Source organism: Ostrea edulis, chromosome 10 (assembly GCF_947568905.1).
Source record: "Ostrea edulis chromosome 10, xbOstEdul1.1, whole genome shotgun sequence".
In the NCBI taxonomy this organism is placed as follows: Eukaryota; Metazoa; Mollusca; class Bivalvia; order Ostreida; family Ostreidae; genus Ostrea; species Ostrea edulis.
The window spans coordinates 29,562,577-29,580,987 of record NC_079173.1 but is presented as its reverse complement, the minus strand read 5'-3'; the positions used below and the strand labels follow the sequence as shown (position 1 = coordinate 29,580,987).

Sequence of the window (18,411 nt, the reverse complement as noted above, 5' to 3'; positions counted from 1 at the left end):
ACTGACAAATTCACCTATCTCCATTTCTCCTGGTAAAACATTTTGCAAGAATAAGCCCGTGGCCTTGCTGTTGCGATTTTTATTTTTTCAATCTTTATTCCCATGGAAAATTCCAAAGGGTCTCTACGTAACTGAGCATGGTGGTTTATCATACATGTAATTCATACTCAGAAGCCATAGTTATTATAGGATTAAACATTCTTTTTGAAGAATTCATCGATGTGTAAACTCCGCGGACATTTTACTCACAAACTGAATAAAAGTGCGAAGCACTTTTATGTAAAGTTTATGAGTAAAATGTCCGGAGTTTACACATCGATAAATTCTTCAAAAAGAATGTTTGATTCTTATAATTCCAATTCATTCACTTTATTAACAATTGCAAAAATTTGAATAGTTTCCCCGCACTATGTTATTTGTTTTCAGGCGTGTATGAATACATCGCGTTTTCGGATTTATTGATGTGTAAACTCTTGTTCAGCTTTATTTTTGTCCAATCAAAACAATTGTAATAAATAACATTGGAATTATTCAGCTTTGTAGTGTACTACTTTCCTCACGCCATTTTTTTTTTCAAAACGCATATACCGACTTTCGCTGATCTCCATCCACCTGGTAAAACATTTTGCAAAAAGTAAAAGCTCTCTAGATTTGTTGCAATCCTTTCATATCATATCCATATGAAATTAATGAAACATTATAAATATCAAATCATTTTTTATTATCGGTATGTATATTTACAGTACTTTCTTCCCGTGGGGATCCGGGTTAGCATAGGTCCTCAATACCCCTAGCTTGTCGTAGAAGGCGATTAAATGGGGCGGTCCTTCGGATGAGACCGCAAAAACCGAAGTCCCTTGTCACAGTAGGTGTGGCACGATAAAGTCATATTAAAGATCCCCCCTGCTCAAGGGCCATAAGCGCCAATCATAGGCCTAAATTTTGCAGCCCTTCACCGGCAGTGGTGTCGTCTCCAAATGAGTGAAATATTCTCGAGAGGGACGTAAAACAATATTCAATCAATCAATCTTTCGTTTGTATGCGCGATATTGTCACGCCCCTCTGTACAATAAATTTGTGTAAAACAAAAGAATCCGTAAATATCTTGTGTCATGAATATTCCAAATAACATTGCAAAATTACACGCTACATTCGATGTGGAGATCAGTGACGCTGACTTAAGATTTGGATGACTTTAAGTTACATCTCAAATATGCACGGTAATGGATAATGAAAAAAAAACCAAACAACGTTGATGATGGGTTGGGCACAAAAGTACTGTATATTGCAGATCGTCAGCTACATACAACACGTGCATTTTGCAATTGAGAATCATTAAATATGTGTTAATTAAACACGTAAATTTTGCTTAATCTAATCAAATGCTGCATTTCTTATGTTTTCATCATTGAATAAATGTTACAAAATTGTTGCTTTTCTATATGTTTGTAATTGAGAAGTTGTACTTCGGTTCCGTGGATGTTATTGCACAGCTAAGCTCCGCCCCTAGAAGTTATTGCACAGTTAAGTTCCGCCCCTAGAAGTTATTGCACAGCTAAGCTCCGCCCCTAGATGTTATTGTACAGCTAAGCTCCACCCCTATGAGTTAATGTATATTGAAATTCTCCACAAGGTTTTCTGTTTGAATTAAAGTAAGGCTAAGATCAACGCACTATGACACAATTCAAGTTTTCAGCACACATTCTAAATACCACACCAATCTCACTCTGCCTTCAGTGTGAAACAATAAATTTTATGAGTTCCAAAATAACCACAAAAATCTGAACACATTTCCTTTAATTTATTTCAGTGTATTTTCTTCATTTGTTTCATTTGGTTTCTTCTGTTTTTCTTTCTTTTCATATATACTGGGCTCAAAAACCTGCAAAACAAATTGATAAATTATTATCAACGAAATCTCTAAAACCCTACTGAAATATGAAACTGAAATTACCACATTCTATATATACAGTTGTAAACTTAAAAGTCATAGCTGTGGGAATCTGAAATTCAATTGTAAAATACTACACAGACCCTCTGAACACCATTTGTGTAGAAGCAGTATGATTGAATCACTGTATCACACATTTAAGAAATAAATTTCATTTTTGAAAATACATGAAAGCCTGAATTGCATGCGACACTTTATGCCAGCATACAACATACCTCCTGTAGAGTGATGGCTTTTCATGAAAATTAAGCTGGCTTGAGGTGTGGCTGTTTATACCTTCGTGCATTTTCAAAAATGAAATTTATTTTTCATATTTACATTTTACTTTTAATTAATTTCTTTTCAGAATATTCCCAGCCATCAAGATAGCCCTACTACATGGTATAAATCAAGATTGATATGCACATCATTCACATTCATGAAAAATGCTTATTATTTCAATTGGCTAAGATATCGGTCAAAGCATTTGAAATGTAAATGTTATAAAATTTATTTAATTTTTTAAAATTGTCAGAATAGAGTACCCAGTAATAAGATTTGTAAACACGCCTTTTTCTATCATACATATCAAGGGTACCCGTAAGTTCAGAAGGTCTGTGTAAATACCACACACGAACTGATACCTTTTGAACCCTTTTCCTGATTTGTGAGACAGTGTTGTTCATAGACTTGTCCTCTGCGCTGACCTCTGCCCTCCTCTCACCCCTTGTCTCAGGTCCATGTTTCTTTCCAAGCAGAAATGCATTCCTTTGTAATTCTGACCTGAGAGGGTCCTGGGTTATACCGTCCTCTGTGCTCGGCTTCAGTTGAGTTTTGACGATGTTCAGAGTTTGTCTTGGTATAAATTTAGGGGTGGATCTCTGTTGTGGAATATTTTTCACAATCAATCCATTCACAGTTCTAACTTCACTCTGTTTCTCAGTTTCATCACACGGTTTTGATTCACAGGGTACATTTTGTTGAATATCCACTTTTGAATTATTTCTCATTGTTTGTTGTTTATAGTCATTGCCATCATATTCCTTCCTAACAGGTTCTCTATGATCTTCATTTATCTCTCTGGGTAAAGTAGCATGAGAAGACGGGACTCTGGCATATTCATAGATCCTCTTTGACTGCAAGGCACTGGAAAATTTGGAACCATAATCTTGTTTGGGTGGGGGAGGAATGTGATAGCACTGCTCTGGCTGTGTGACCTGATAATCAGAATCTGTTTGTAAACATATCTGTGAAACCTGTGAGCTTGAATCAGGATTAAAAGGTAATTCAGTATTTTCAGAAATTCTGGCTTTCGTATCTTGGATTTGTGGGGTGTCATGGTGATCTATTTCAGCTGCAGGTCCATCTTTTCCAGTATTTTTCTTCTGTGTTTCAGCATCTGTGTTAACAAGAAAATGCATAGTTAGGATTTACATGTACATGTATAAGAATTAATAATAATAAAGTATACCTGTATTACATGCAACATGATCATATTGATCTAACTATTGGCATTAATTGTGTTTGTAATTTGCCCTAACTATTGACTTTGTCTGTAATTTGCCCTAACTATTGACTTTGTCTATAATTTGTCCTAACTATTGACTTTGTCTGTCATTTGCCCTAACTATTGACTTTGTCTGTAATTTGTCCTAACTATTGACTTTGTGTTTGTCTGTAATTTGTCCTAACTATTGACTTTGTCTATAATTTGCCCTAACTATTGACTTTGTGTGTAATTTGTCCTAACTATTGACTTTTTCTATAATTTGTCCTAACTATTGACTTTGTCTATAATTTGCCCTAACTATTGACTTTGTCTATAATTTGTCCTAACTATTGACTTTGTCTATAATATGTCCTAACTATTGACTTTGTCTGTAATTTGTCCTAACTATTGACTTTGTCTGTAATTTGTCCTAACTATTGACTTTGTTTGTAATTTGTCCTAACTATTGACTTTTTCTATAATTTATCCTAACTATTGACTTTGTCTGTAATTTGTCCTAACTATTGACTTTGTGTTTGTAATTTGTCCTAACTATTGACTTTTTCTATAATTTGTCCTAACTATTGACTTTGTGTTTGTTTGTAATTTGTCCAAACTATTGACTTTGTCTGTAATTTGTCCTAACTATTGACTTTGTGTTTGTCTGTAATTTGTCCTAACTATTGACTTTGTCTGTAATTTGCCCTAACTATTGACTTTGTGTTTGTTTGTAATTTGTCCTAACTATTGACTTTGTCTGTAATTTGTCCTAACTATTGACTTTTTCTATAATTTGTCCTAACTATTGACTTTGTGTTTGTTTGTAATTTGTCCAAACTATTGACTTTGTCTGTAATTTGTCCTAACTATTGACTTTGTGTTTGTCTGTAATTTGTCCTAACTATTGACTTTGTCTGTAATTTGTCCTAACTATTGACTTTGTGTTTGTTTGTAATTTGTCCTAACTATTGACTTTGTCTGTAATTTGTCCTAACTATTGACTTTTTCTATAATTTGTCCTAACTATTGACTTTGTGTTTGTTTGTAATTTGTCCAAACTATTGACTTTGTCTGTAATTTGTCCTAACTATTGACTTTGTGTTTGTCTGTAATTTGTCCTAACTATTGACTTTGTGTTTGTTTGTAATTTGTCCTAACTATTGACTTTGTCTGTAATTTGTCCTAACTATTGACTTTGTTTGTAATTTGTCCTAACTATTGACTTTGTCTGTAATTTGTCCTAACTATTGACTTTGTCTGTAATTTGTCCTAACTATTGACTTTGTCTGTAATTTGTCCTAACTATTGACTTTGTCTGTAATTTGTCCTAACTATTGACTTTGTCTGTAATTTGTCCTAACTATTGACTTTGTCTGTAATTTGTCCTAACTATTGACTTTGTCTGTAATTTGTCCTAACTATTGACTTTGTCTGTAATTTGTCCTAACTATTGGCTTTGTGTTTGGCTGTAATTTGCCCTTAGAACTGACTTTAACAATGTCCATGAATCGAACAAACTGATGTCCTTACCTAAGATCCTAATCCTGGATGCCAATGTCCTTCTTCTCTCTTGTAACTTTTGTCGCGTTTCTTCAACACTCTCAAATTCTGGAGCATAACTGATGTGCAACACACCTCCATACAATGAATAATCATCGAGTTTCCTTTTGGAAAACCTGCAAAAATCACAACCTCTTCATGAAGAAAGAAACATGCAACATTTGCCCATTTTTTTGGCCACTCAGTATAAGTGTTTTAAGAATTGCAGCATGATTGTAATTGACAGGGAATAAACTTTACAGATGAAATATTTTCAGATATAATTTAGATAAAAACAAAGGTCATAAAACTTGAAAACTGTGAAAGGAGTTAAATAGTCAAACCAATTGTACTGATTTTGTAATATCCCTCAAATTTAACTAAAGTTCAACAACTTGTCTCAAACATTAAAGAATATTGAAAATCTCAGGATGCCACATGTATATATTCAATACCCATACAAAAACTTTCTAAAACAGGAAGGTCCTCACTTAAAAACTGTGGGATAAGTTAAACAGACAAATCCTCATCCTGTACCCTCCACATTTAACTTGACAAATAAAGTTGCAAAACTCCAGCAAGGGAGATCAAAATGAGATCAAATTCTGGAATAATCCCCAAAGAAGATGCACAGAAAGTTTAAATTAGCTCGATATGTGACAGAGAAATGAAAATGGAAACAGATAATCCTAAACGGAGGGACATACACACATCGCCGTACTATAACACATCTTGACTATAAAGAAATCTGTCTGTCTCATTTAATGTTGAAATTTTTAGCCTTAGAGACTGCAGATTAATTTTTATAGGCCTAATGAGAAAGCAATTAACTTTGGTAGTTTATCAGCAAATAAATGGACTCTGTACAATCTTTACAACTCATAAACTTTAGGACACACTAATACAAACCTTTTACATGTAATGCATTTAGTTTAAAAATCAAATTACAGACTACTGTTACTAATTAATGCACACCTTGCTGCTTGAATTTTCTGGAACTTGATGAGATAGACATCCGTGTACTTGTCAGATGTTGGATATTCATCTAGAATTCTATATTCTTCAATAGCTCCATACACAGCAAATAATTTAATTAGGTCTTGACTGGTTCCCAAAGCTGGTACTCCTTGCACAATCAAGTACACCGACTCTTGATTGACTGTGTACACCTAAAAATTAATGTGATAGTTTTTATTTAGTACATATACCAGAAATGTATTGATGATTGTTAGCCATTAAAGTTAACAATTAAAATCTCATCCCAAGTCTACTTTCACGGTGTCATAGATAAATGTACAGTGTATTTGTATTAATTAGAAAGGAGAAAATGCTATCAATTAAGTCCGGGCTCCTTAAATTTCCAGTCAGGTGTGCTACCAACTACAAAATGTCTGACTGCTGCACAAGAACATTCCTCCACATTAAATGTATTTCCCACAAACTGACAAAGACAAACAAACTGGTTCCCTTTTGGCAGGAATTTTCACTTGTCTGTTCAAGATGCAAGTAACAGTGTCAATTGTTACAGAAAGTGAGAAAATGTAGGTCAAACCAGGATTTAAAACTGGACCATGAATCCCTAGCTTTGTTTGTATTACAATGTACATGATTATTCATTTTATAATGACTTAATTAAAAGCTATTTTACTTCACCATGTAATGTAAATCATAGAAAATATATAACGTCACAATCAAATCATGTCGCAGAAAAATCAGACATGGCTGTCTCACATGGGTAAAGTTGATCACACACTGGTGATAATGTAAGACAGAAAAATCTCACATGGCTGTCTCACATGGGTAAAGTTGATCACACACTGGTGATAATGTGAGACAGAAAAATCTCACATGGCTGTCTCACATGGGTAAAGTCGATCTCACACTGGTGATAATGTGAGACAGAAAAATCTCACATGGCTGTCTCACATGGGTAAAGTTGATCACACACTGGTGATAATGTGAGACAGAAAAATCTCACATGGCTGTCTCACATGGATAAAGTCGATCACACACTGGTGATAATGTTAGACAGAAAAATCTCACATGGCTGTCTCACATGGGTAAAGTTGATCACACACTGGTGACCATGTGAGATTTTTCTGTCTCACATGGGTAAAGTCGATCACACACTGGTGATCATGTGAGAATTTTCTGTCTCACACTGCTGTAATGCCATTGATTGTGACTTCATATATTTTCTATGATGTACGTACGTTACATGGTAAAGTAAAATATTTTGTATTGTTTTCTTTAAATTACAATTTGATATAGCTTTCTTGTGGACAGCCTTGGGTTTTTTAGTTTACACTTAAAGTGTAAACCACTTTCGGGTATGCTCTTTCTGGCTGTCTGATTAGTTTTTGCATTGAGGTTCAAATGAGGATTTTGATCATTTAAATTTTTTCAAAGCTCTTGAATTTATGTACTAAACTGTGGGTAAAATGTGAGAAAAATAATCCTTCATTAATTATCCACACATGTAGGATAAGGAAATTCTATCTCTGGAACAAGATATGCTGTCTAGGACTTGGCAAAGCCTTGTCCTTGCATGACTGCAAATCTTGTCCCCTCAGTTGAATTTCCCTATCCCACACTTGTACTAAATTAAAGATTCTATTTAAAATCTTTTATTTTTTCAAGTGACAGCGTGGTGCTTGGGTATGTAGGCTATTAATCCAAGATTCCTCTGACTCTAAACCCTGCTTTTATATTTTGACATGGAGAGGGGGGGGGGGGGGGGATTCAGAGCGGAGGCTGTATTGAAAAGTGGGAATTCAGCAACACCAGCTGGTGTTGTGACTCTGCCTACCTTTTACAACTTTATTTCGCGGATCTAACTTCTGAGACGCGAGGATTCAGCCATCACCACTACGATGCTATTCTCGTTTAAACGGCCCGATCACCGTGTTTGTGTGTTGACGTATGATGCGTAAAGAAATCAAATGGCAAGGAGGTGACCAAATTCAAAGTGATGCTTCATTTCTTGGTGTTAGGGCCGTTTAAATGTGATGATTAAGTTGTAGAAGACTCATTCCTTTACTGAATGCTCGCGTCTTGGAAGATAGATCCGCGATTTAAAGATGTACTTTACAATATGGAGTCCAGTCTGACTCTCCCCCATACATCTCACAATAAAAGTCAGAGGAATCTCGGATTAGTTGAGTATGTGTCGCACTTATTCAGCGTTGCACGGAATTTGCTATTATTTTCAATAAAGACGCAAAAACATTTGTTTATGGTAATGTTTACTCTCTCGCTAAAGAGGGATAATCGCGTTTTAGCGAGAATGTCTCGTTTATATAGGGGAAGTGTTCCCAACATGTACCTGTTAAATCTACTATTTAGTACGTTCCTCGACAATTAAAGACAGTGCAGAGTCTTATACTATGTTTATTAAACAGCTAAACTACTCACTTTCGTAGCCTTTGGGAATCTACCTTCTCTGTAAGCAGGCCTATTTGGAGCAACATCTCTTTTGATATGATGCGATGGCACTGTCATGGGTGCAGCCATTTTTGTCATAATGTAAAACATGAAATAGAAAAGAGACTGGAATGATATTTTTTTTTTTTATTTACTTCTAACGTTTTTGTGGAAGGTGTATACTTAGTAAATATTTTTGCAGTCTCATAGAAATACTTCAGAACATAAGTTCTACATAAACCTATATTTTAGTCTGAAAAGAGGCAAAACCTGTAGTTTAACTATACTTAGAAATCAACTCTTATATCCAGTCTATAATATAAACAATGCCAATAAAATGAAAGTAGACCAATAACTTCCGGTGTACGACGTGTGCCCGTGTTGGCAGTGATGTTTTTAGTGGGGTTGACAGGAGGCATTGCCTCGGGTAAAACTTCGGTGGCTAAGATATTAAAGGATGAACTGGGCTGTACTGTGATTGATGCTGACGAAGTAGCCAGGGAAGGTATTGTAGGCATAGATGAATAGCTCTCCATCGTCAACTTCCCATATTAGGCCACGGGGGCTCGGGTGTCAGATATTGAAGTTGTTCCCGAATAATAAATTGAAGTTTTGCATTACTTGTGTCCGAATAATAAATTATATAAATAAAACCCATCATTAAAATCCACTTTTTTCGTCGTTTATAGAAAGGTGTATGATATGACAAAACTTCAATATCTGACAACCGAGCCCCTGTATTAGGCCTAATTTTATCAGGTCCAGCACAATCTCTTGATTTAGTTATATAGCTTTATTAAGCTGTATAGCTTTATAAAGCTATTTGAAATAGGCTAGCTTGATTAAGTTGGTTTATGTAGCAATCTTTCATTATTTAACATGCATGTGGTGTATATGTCTCTCAGCTGATTCGATATGCAAAAGCTTGTTCTGCGTATGATCAGTATTTAAATCGAGGCAAGCTACTGACAAAGAAGTTGATGTTATACAGGGGTTTCAACAGTCTCGTTTAAATTCAGTATTTCGCAAATTCTATGATTGCTAAAACAATCTAGTTTGCCATTGGGGTCAAATGCTGTACGTCTGACATGTTTCAAACCAATTGTTAGGCCATTTTTTACACACTGATTTTAACTGCAGATCGTTCTGTCTACCTTATCGAGATGTAGGGCTCATGGCGGGTATGACCGGTCAAGCTTCCAGGCACCCGAATCCCACCTCTGGTGTGCCTAGAGGTCCATATTTGCCCAACTCTTAATTTGGTATTCCTTATAGGAGTTATTAGATTGATCACTGTTCGCTATCTTCACCTTTTCGTATCACTGATATTAATAGAATCCTTCATTAGTACAAGTGTGGGATAGGGAAATTCCACCGAGGGGACAAGATTCGCAGTCTAGGACGAGGCTTTGCCGAGTTCTAGACAGCGAATCTTGTTCCAGAGGTGGAATTTCCCTATCCCACACGAGTAAATAATGAAGGATTATTTTTCTCACATTTTACCTACAGTTTAGTGCATAAATTTAGGAGTTTTGAGAAAATTCTAAATTATCAAAATCCTCATTTGAACTTCGATGCAAAAACTAACTAGATAAGCAGAAAGAGCATCCCTGAAAATGGTTTACACTAAAAAACTCAAGGTTGTCCACCAGAAAGCTATACTACATTAAAATGTAAAGAAAACAATGCAAAATATTTTACTTCACCTTGTAATGTAAATCTTCACTTTGTAACGTATATCGCAGAAAATATATGACGTCAGAATCAAATAACGTCGCAGCAGTGTGAGACAGAAAAATCTCACATGACTGTCTCACATGGGCAAAGTCGATCTCACACTGGTGATAATGTGAGAAATTAATTTACTAAATTTCCCGTCAAGTCCATTATCAGGAAAGGAGAAAGCTATGGACCAAATTGGAACTTGAATTCCATTGTAGGGCCCCTAAGTCTTTAATAAGATGCTGTACCAACAGATTTATTTGACTCTGGTGATTGAACTTGTCAGGCTGTCACACTCCTCCCCCTTAAATCCTCACCTCTAGTTAAAACACACCATAGCCCATGTTCACTCCTAGATCTGGCAGGCAGTTTCACCTTTCCATTCCTGAAGGCAATCTGACTAAAGTCAGATCTTTGATCCGCTCCGTTATTGTTATGTCACTACACAAAGATCTGAAGACATCCTTTGTGTAGCGACATAACAATATAAACTGAGCGTATCAAAGATCTGATTTTAATCAGACTGTTCCTCACGGTGGTATATGCAGAGGAACAAATTTTCCTTGTATTTTATAGGCATTCGAACACATAAAACATAAATGGTCTGTTAATGGTGATGAATTTTATAAAAAGTCATGATCTATTTTTTTACTCTTGATTGGTTCAATGCTATTTGCTGTCAAACTTGTTATTTAATGTTAATTAGTAATGAATTATGGGAGGTCTAACTCTAAGGATGAAATATGAGACGACTGTAAAGATGACCATATCACAGAGATAAAGTAAGCTGGGTTGTTTTTTTTTCAGTTGTATTGCCAGGAACACAAGGATGGAAAAAAATTCAAAAAAATTTTGGGAATGATGTTTTCCAACCAAATGGGGAACTGAATCGAGAAAAACTAGGACAAATCATATTCAATGATGCAGAAAAGAGGAAAATTCTCAACTCCATTACACATCCTGAAATTTACAAAGCTATTGCATGGAAAGTCATGAAAAACTTTCTTCTTGGTAAGATTTATAGTTCTATAGTACTTCAGCTTAATGTCAGCAACGAATGAAACTGAATTTACCGTATAAGCAGAATTTTTAACAAGGATTTAATTTTGGCATTATTAGCGAGGGTGCTGAGATTGCTAAAATTGAAGATCGCTATTTACAATTTATTCCATATTGTAGGTAATAAAATATCTTTCTTGGAATTAAAATTTCGCTAAAATTAGCTCTTGCTTTAATATATGTACCAATTTTTATGGGAAAATAACTGAATTTGTGTCTTGCTAAAAATTCCACTTATACAGTATGCTACTTAATGTCAGCAATAAATGAAACTGAATTTATTCTGACTACTCTATTTGCAGATCAATTATTATAATAGCAAGGACATACCTTTAATGTTGTTTCATTTACAGTCGTCAACCTCAGATATCGATGTTTGAGATACTGAAGTTCAACTATAATGAGGTGAAGTCTGTAAGCTATAATTGAATTTTACATGATTAATGATTATCATGAAATTACTTTAAAGTCTACTTTCCTTTTCAATAAACTACCCTGAAATAGCGAAAATGGACATACATGTATTTATAAATGCAAGAATTCTCAGGTAAATGTAGAAATCATGGCTGTGGGAGGGTGGGTGGGGCCACAATAGGGGAACAAAGTTTTATATCGCTAGAATATATAGGGAAAGAAGTTTTTCATGAACAGCAAGGCCATGATTAATCACAAACACTAAAGTGCTGTAAGGTTAATTATAGAGCTGTGTATGATCACCTGTTGCCAGGGATCTCTCAGTCTGTCGATCTGTCTGTCTACTCCTCTCTAAACTTTACACATTATTTACTCCTTCTCCAGAACCAATGGATCAATTTCTATCAAACTTGTCATAAAGCATCCTGGGGTAAATGAGATTTACAGTTGTTCACATCAAGGGTTACACCAATATCAAAGGGGAGATAATTAAGAAATAGTGAAAATACGGTGGTATCTTTTTAAAAAAAATTTCTCAAGAACCATTGGGCCAGAAAAGACAAAACTTATGGAAAACTTCCTTTTTTAACTGTAGATTTAAAATTATTCAAATCATTTCGGAGGGGGGCCACACTTGTGGATAAATTTTACATGGGGTATATAATTTTAAAATCTTTTAGAACGTTCTCCTCAAGAAGAATAGGGCCTTAAGAAGTCATAGTAATATGCAAGCATCATCAGGTAGTTCAGATTCAAGTTTCTTCTAATTATGATAAGGTGGGGACACAATATGGAATCAGTTTTATATGGGAATATGTAGGGTAAAACATTTAGAATCTTTTTCTCAAGAACAGCATGAGCATGATTAGACATATGAATAAGCAATCATCCTCACTAGGTAGTGCAGAGTCAAGTTTGTTTAATGCGCGAGTCCTGGAGGTTGGATGGAGCCACCAATGGGGGATCAACAGTGAATGGTTTACATGGAAATATATGATAAAAGTCTTTAGGTATCTTCCTGTCAATAGGCAAGCATTCTCAGGTTGTGCAGATTCAAATTTGTTGAAATTGATGCCCCCGAGGATAGAATCAGGCCATAGGGGTTACATGGAAAGTTTTATATGAATATACGAAAAATGACATTGTCAAAACTTAATGATGCCTGTGTTTTCTTTCCAACCTTGTGCAATATATACAATATACAAATAAAGCTGACCAAAGATGTCTGAGAGTACTGAACTTTTAAAATTTTGACCCATTTCTTTCAATTGGGATGAAATCAAATAGTTTACATTGCATAAGTTATTAGAATGCTATATTTAAACCATATTAGTGTGGAAACCTAAAATCTTATTAATCATAAAAACATTATCCAGTATACCAGTATACATGTACATGTAGGTACCTTTAAAAATGGTTTATAATATTTCATAACAATGCCTCTTGAAATTAGGAATGGTGTGTCATTCTTGGATTTTCCATTCCTGTTTAATGCTCTGTATATACTGCACTAGCCAGCACAGTGGACTAACTAGTTTAACAAAGTTCAATTTGGATGCTAACGATGTATTCTGTGCTTCTTAATTGGATTTAAATTTAAGGGTCATTAAACGGTCATTCAAACTTGTGACAGAGCTAAGGACTTGCTACTTAATTGTGTCAGACTTAGTTTATTCTCAGACCACATCTATCCCAAAAGACTTTGTTTTATACCATTCACCTGTTTATTAGCTTGAATTGTCTATTTTGTTCAAAAGAGTGCAATATTTTTTTAATTAATGAACAATTTTTGCTCAAAGGTGGACACTTTCAGTTGGACTTATAATGGAAAGAATGAGTGGCATTACACCAATAATTGTATCAATGAAGGTGTAGACCTTCTGCTTTTCAACTTCCAAAGATAATCTCTTTTTCAGGACAGCAATTTGACATTGTTTAATGGTGGTGAACTGTTAAGAAATCTCTTTTTATGCCCCCGAGATCGAAGATCAGGGGGCATATTGTTTTTGTCCTGTCTGTCACTCTGTAATCCTATCATTCTGTCTGAAACTTTAACCTTGCTAACAAGACCTTTCCATGGGTACCGACATTTTTTACCCTGTGACCTTGACCTTGGAGTTTGACCTACTTTTTGAAAACTTTAACCTTTCTAATAACTTTCGAACAGAAAGTGATAGAGCTATGATATTTCACATGAGTATTCCTTATGACAAGACCTTTCCGTGGGCACCAACATTTTTGACCCAGTGACCTTGACCTTGGAGTTTGACCTACTATTTGAACATTTTAACCTTACTTTTGAACAGTAAGTGATAGAGCTTTGATATTTCACATGAGTATTCCTTGTGACAAGACCTTTCCGTTGGTACTAAACCTTTTGACCTTGACATATGACCTACTTGCATTTTTTTTTTTTACATTGGTCATAACTTCTAAATGGTAAATATTAGATCTTTCATATTGTACATGAGCATTTCTTGTGACAAGATCTTTCTACTGGTACCAAGATATTTGTCCTTGTGACCTTGGCCATCTTCGGAATTGGCCATTATCGGGGGCATTTGTGTTTCACAAACACATCTTGTTTCAGGACAGCAATTTGACATTGTTGTAATGGTGGTGAACTGTTAAGAAATCTCTTTTTCAGGACAACACTTTATTGTTCTTGATCTGCCCCTGCTGTTTGAATCCAAGAAGATGGTTCCATTTATGAGTTATACAGTGGTAGTGAACTGGTAAGAATTCAATTTTGACAGTGTTGTGAATTGATAAGACTCCATTGTCTTACAGTGGTGATAAAGTAATGTAGATACACATAATGCCCTGAAAAAGTCACAAGCTTCCTCTCCGGGGAATACAAGTTCAGTTTGCATTTCAGCTGAATTGCACTGTGACCTAATTTAGGGCTAAAAGTAGGTCAAACTGTTATCCATCCTTTTTTTTGTTGTGGATTAATAGATATTGGCCTGAAATTTAGTCACAAGCTTCCTCTCAGGCGAATACAAGTTCGGTTTGCATTTCAGCTAGATTGGTGCAACCATGACCTACTTTAGGACTAAAAGTAGGTCAAACAATTTTCCAGATTTTTTTTGTAATGGATACAGGTATTGCCCTGAAATGTAGTTACAACCTTCCTCTCAAAGAAATACAGATTCAGTTTGCATTTGAGCTTAATTGGTGCACCTTGACCTACTTTAGGGCTAAAAGTTTGTCAAATTTTTCCTGAGCCTTTTCTCATTATGGATACAGATATTGCGAAGAAATTTTATCATCACTGCAGTTCAACAGGTGTAAAAATTGCCATGTTGCAGAAGTTTTGTTAATTTGAATATATTTTTGTATAGAAATTGAATTAAAAAAGGGATGTAACTCTAGCTTTTTAGATCACATGATTTGAAAGCTCAAGTGAGTTATTCTGATCACTTTTTGTCCAGCATCAGTCTGTCTGTCCATAAACTTTTAACATTTACAACTTCTTCTTCACAGCCAAACTTGCCACAAAGATAAATAGGACTCAAGTTAGTTCAAATGGAGGGTCATGCCCTTTTGGAAGTGGAGATAATCAAGAATTAGTAGGATGGGGCCACAATAGGGGATCAAAGTTTCATATAGGAATAAATAGGGAAACATCTTTAAAAAAAATTATACCTTGATTTTTTTTTCTTGTGACATTCTATCATGGCTAGATTGGGGCCACACATTATGAGGTCAGAATTTTTCATAGGAATAAAAGTTGCAAAAAATTCAAACAATATCTAAAGAACAGCATACTGGGCTAAGGTGACTCGTGTGAGCACTGTGGTACATAGGCCTTTTGTTGTGAATAGAAATAGTGTTTATCATACTTTAAAAGTTCACTGTAATTTCTAAGGTTACAGAAGTTACAACTGTTTGAAAGTAAGGACGTGTATGAGGTGGGGTTTAGTATATATCTTTAATGGCTGTGGTAGTGTGGTATGAGCAGGACTTGGACCTGTGACCAGGGGGTTGTGGAATCAAGCCTTGCTTGCACCTTGTCAACATCAAACCTAAACCATAAGAATAAAGAGTGACTGCTCCTTTACCAAACATAGATTAAAGGTTAAACACATTGGCAGATGGGGATGGGGTGGGGGTGGACCCCCTTTCTCTGGGACATCTATGTAGTTTTTTTTTTTATCATTATAATGCTTTTGTAGATAATTATTTTTTCTTCATCTACAAGTTAAATATTGCAAGTCTTTTATCAACCAGCACTGAATGATACACACATTTATTTTTATTGATTGATTTGATATGACCTAGTGCAGTTGGACCCCTCCCCTTTTCAAATCGATGGATCCGCCTCTGAAACATTAAATTGACTATTGACAGAATTACAATAGCACACAGTATGCGCGGATTCATTTTTTTTTTTCAGTGTGGGGTGTCAAACTTTTGGCAAGGAAGAAAACCCTCTTTGAAAAAAAAAAAAGAAAAAAGTAAAAGGCCTAATTCAACCCAAAGCTCAGATTCCTTACTCTTGGGAAGGACGTCCTTCACTGCATTGATTCAATTCTTCCGCTCAACCTGACACGTTTCCACCACCTTTCACTAGTTGCCATCAAACAATGGGGGGGGGGGGGGTCTGTCAATCAAACTTTGCGTGTAATATACATGTATGTTAATGTAATTAATGGTCTTGGTATGTATTGTATAAATAGGAGGAAAAGTATATTGGTTAAAAAAAAGGGGGGGGGGGTCAGACACTCCCCCCCCCCCTTGCTACGTACGAAATTTAGCCAAATAGACTCTGAGGATTAAAATTAAAATATCTTCGTTTTCAAAGGTTTATTGTACATTGTCCGGAAGTTTGTTGTTTGCAAAATAGGTAAAGGTGTAAATATTGATACCTACCGTACGGTTAAACATCGAGTATGAATGAAATTGTGACATAGATTGACTGTACAATGTAATTCTGTGAATTGTAAATCAAATATACATGATATTAGTAATTGATTATTAACTTTAATACCAGTGTTAATTAATTAATTGGGGCCTCCGTGGCCGAGTGGTTAGAGCATCACGCTCAAAATCACATGGCCTCTCACCTCTGGTCGGCGCGGGTTCGAATCCCGCTTGCGCCGGTAAGTGAGAAAGTTTCCCAGTTTACTTTCGGAAGGTCGGTGGTCTCTTCCCAGGTACATTGTATTTGGGTTCTCTCTTCCACCAACAAAAACTGGGCGCCACCAGATAACTGAAAAATTGTTGAGTGTGGTGTGGCGGAAAACTGCAAAATCAAATCAAATTAATCAATTGCTCTTAATCACTACTCCTTTAGATTAGGGGGTAGAAAAATCTCTTCCTTGAAATTAGGCTTTAATTTAATTTTAAAATGCTGATTGATATAAATAAATAACCCATTTAATTTGTTTTAAAATTGTTTAATATTATTGAGTAAAAAATGGTTAATCTTCATTTTTGCTGTCTGTAAAAAAACCCCTTCCCCCCTGTGAAACAAAAGTTTTTGGTTAAAATTTGATAAATTTTATGATACATGTAAAAAGGATTTGTGGCTCACGTCCGGGGGGGGGGGGGGGGGGGGGGCAGATGTTCTATAAATATTTTCCGTTTTTCATTGATTTTAATAGTGTAATACGCGATTTTAACCCAAATTATAGAGTTATCACTCTTTGTTTAGTTAAATATATCAACTTTTTGAAAATTCGTATAAATATCAATATTGACATTTTAAAAAAATTATTTAAAAATTATAACTTTTAGAAATTGACCAGAGGTTAGACGGCGAAACAATACATGTACTATCGTTCGCAGTTCTTTTATACCCTGAGTCATCTGGATTGAGTTTATAAATGTATAATACGGTTTTCTCCTTTTCATAGCTCAGAGGAACAGCAACTACAGAGACTAATGAAGAGAAATAATTACTCACGGGAAGCCGCTGAAATTAGGATCAGAGCTCAAATGCCTTTGTCCGAAAAGTGCAGGCTGTGTACTCATATCATTGACAATACTAATGATATCGAAAGCACATATCACCAGACTGTAAAGTTTCATAAACAGTTGTCTCAGAGTCTTCTGTACTGGAAAGTTCGTGTTCTGCTAGCCGTATGTGCTGGATCAGTGATTGGACTGACAATTTATGTTGTGAAATTGATATTTAGGTAGCAATAAATCTTTGATATTAAATTCAGTATATATTCTTTATGATTGGTGATAATTCATAATTAATTTCAGAGTCAACCTCGCTAAAGGATACACATTAATCTCATACTAATTGCGAATTAAAGAAAATATTCTTGAGTCCTTTCGGGAGAGGGGGGGGGGGGTGATGAAAGAGACGGATAAAAGTGTAGAGGAGGGGGTGGGTGGGGGGGGGGAGATGACTTACAATAAAGGCCTGAAATTTACCAAATGATCCAGTTTTCGAGTATAGAGGCCCCACAAGGATATCATCCGGATTTCACGCGTCTAGGGGCTTAATCCACAAGGTCCCGGGGGGGGGGGTGATAAAAGAGATGGATAAAGGTGGCGGGAAGGAATGGGGCAGGGCAGAGATAGGACGAATTAAGTTCTGATTCAGAGATAGACCTTTAGATTTACAAAATGATCCAGTTTTCGAGTAAAGAGGTCCCAACAAGGATATCGTCCAGATTTCACGCGTCTTGGGCTTGGCGACGCCACCAGCAACCATCTAATAGGGACTGAAATCTGGCGACAGTCTCTCTGTATATTTAGACACTACAAGAGCGATTGTAAAGATGGGAAGTTTAGGGATAATATATTCAGGTAGAGAGAAAGAGAGAGAGAGGAGAAAGGGTTTATTGATTTATCGAGTGTTTTAGAAAGGCTGAGA

The 18,411-nt window shown here is 35.6% G+C and overlaps 2 protein-coding genes across 2 annotated transcripts; one reads left to right on the top strand and one right to left on the bottom strand.

The window, feature by feature from the left end:
- Positions 1-1,786: 1,786 nt before the first annotated feature.
- On the bottom strand, positions 1,787-8,484 carry LOC125665721 (RNA-binding protein 48-like). The gene is made up of 5 exons (XM_048898513.2): positions 8,373-8,484; positions 5,934-6,127; positions 4,950-5,095; positions 2,575-3,329; positions 1,787-1,882 (listed from the first exon to the last, which is right to left on the bottom strand). Exons 1-5 carry the CDS (start codon positions 8,478-8,480, stop codon positions 1,802-1,804), a joined length of 1,284 nt encoding a protein of 427 aa, XP_048754470.2. The 5' UTR covers positions 8,481-8,484; the 3' UTR covers positions 1,787-1,801.
- A 221-nt stretch (positions 8,485-8,705) lies between these two features.
- LOC125665722 (dephospho-CoA kinase domain-containing protein-like) lies at positions 8,706-17,748 on the top strand. Its single transcript, XM_048898514.2, has 4 exons — positions 8,706-8,886; positions 10,911-11,114; positions 14,224-14,311; positions 17,438-17,748. The coding sequence occupies exons 1-4, from the start codon at positions 8,772-8,774 to the stop codon at positions 17,721-17,723; spliced, it is 693 nt and encodes a 230-aa protein (XP_048754471.1). The 5' UTR covers positions 8,706-8,771; the 3' UTR covers positions 17,724-17,748.
- Positions 17,749-18,411: the final 663 nt, after the last annotated feature.

What these genes read in the sequence shown, in the direction of transcription:
- LOC125665721 (XM_048898513.2), bottom strand. Translation starts at nt 8,480, where the DNA reads ATGACAAAAATGGCTGCACCCATGACAGTGCCATCGCATCATATCAAA. An exon ending in CAGAAAATTCAAGCAGCAAG is followed by an intron (nt 5,096 to 5,933) that starts GTGTGCATTAAT and finishes TGATTTTTGCAG; the next exon opens with GTTTTCCAAAAGGAAACTCG. An exon ending in TCAGGAAAAGGGTTCAAAAG is followed by an intron (nt 1,883 to 2,574) that starts GTATCAGTTCGT and finishes TTTGTTTTGCAG; the next exon opens with GTTTTTGAGCCCAGTATATA.
- LOC125665722 (XM_048898514.2), top strand. Translation starts at nt 8,772, where the DNA reads ATGTTTTTAGTGGGGTTGACAGGAGGCATTGCCTCGGGTAAAACTTCG. An exon ending in TGACGAAGTAGCCAGGGAAG is followed by an intron (nt 8,887 to 10,910) that starts GTATTGTAGGCA and finishes TTTTTTTTTCAG; the next exon opens with TTGTATTGCCAGGAACACAA. An exon ending in CATGAAAAACTTTCTTCTTG is followed by an intron (nt 11,115 to 14,223) that starts GTAAGATTTATA and finishes TCTCTTTTTCAG; the next exon opens with GACAACACTTTATTGTTCTT.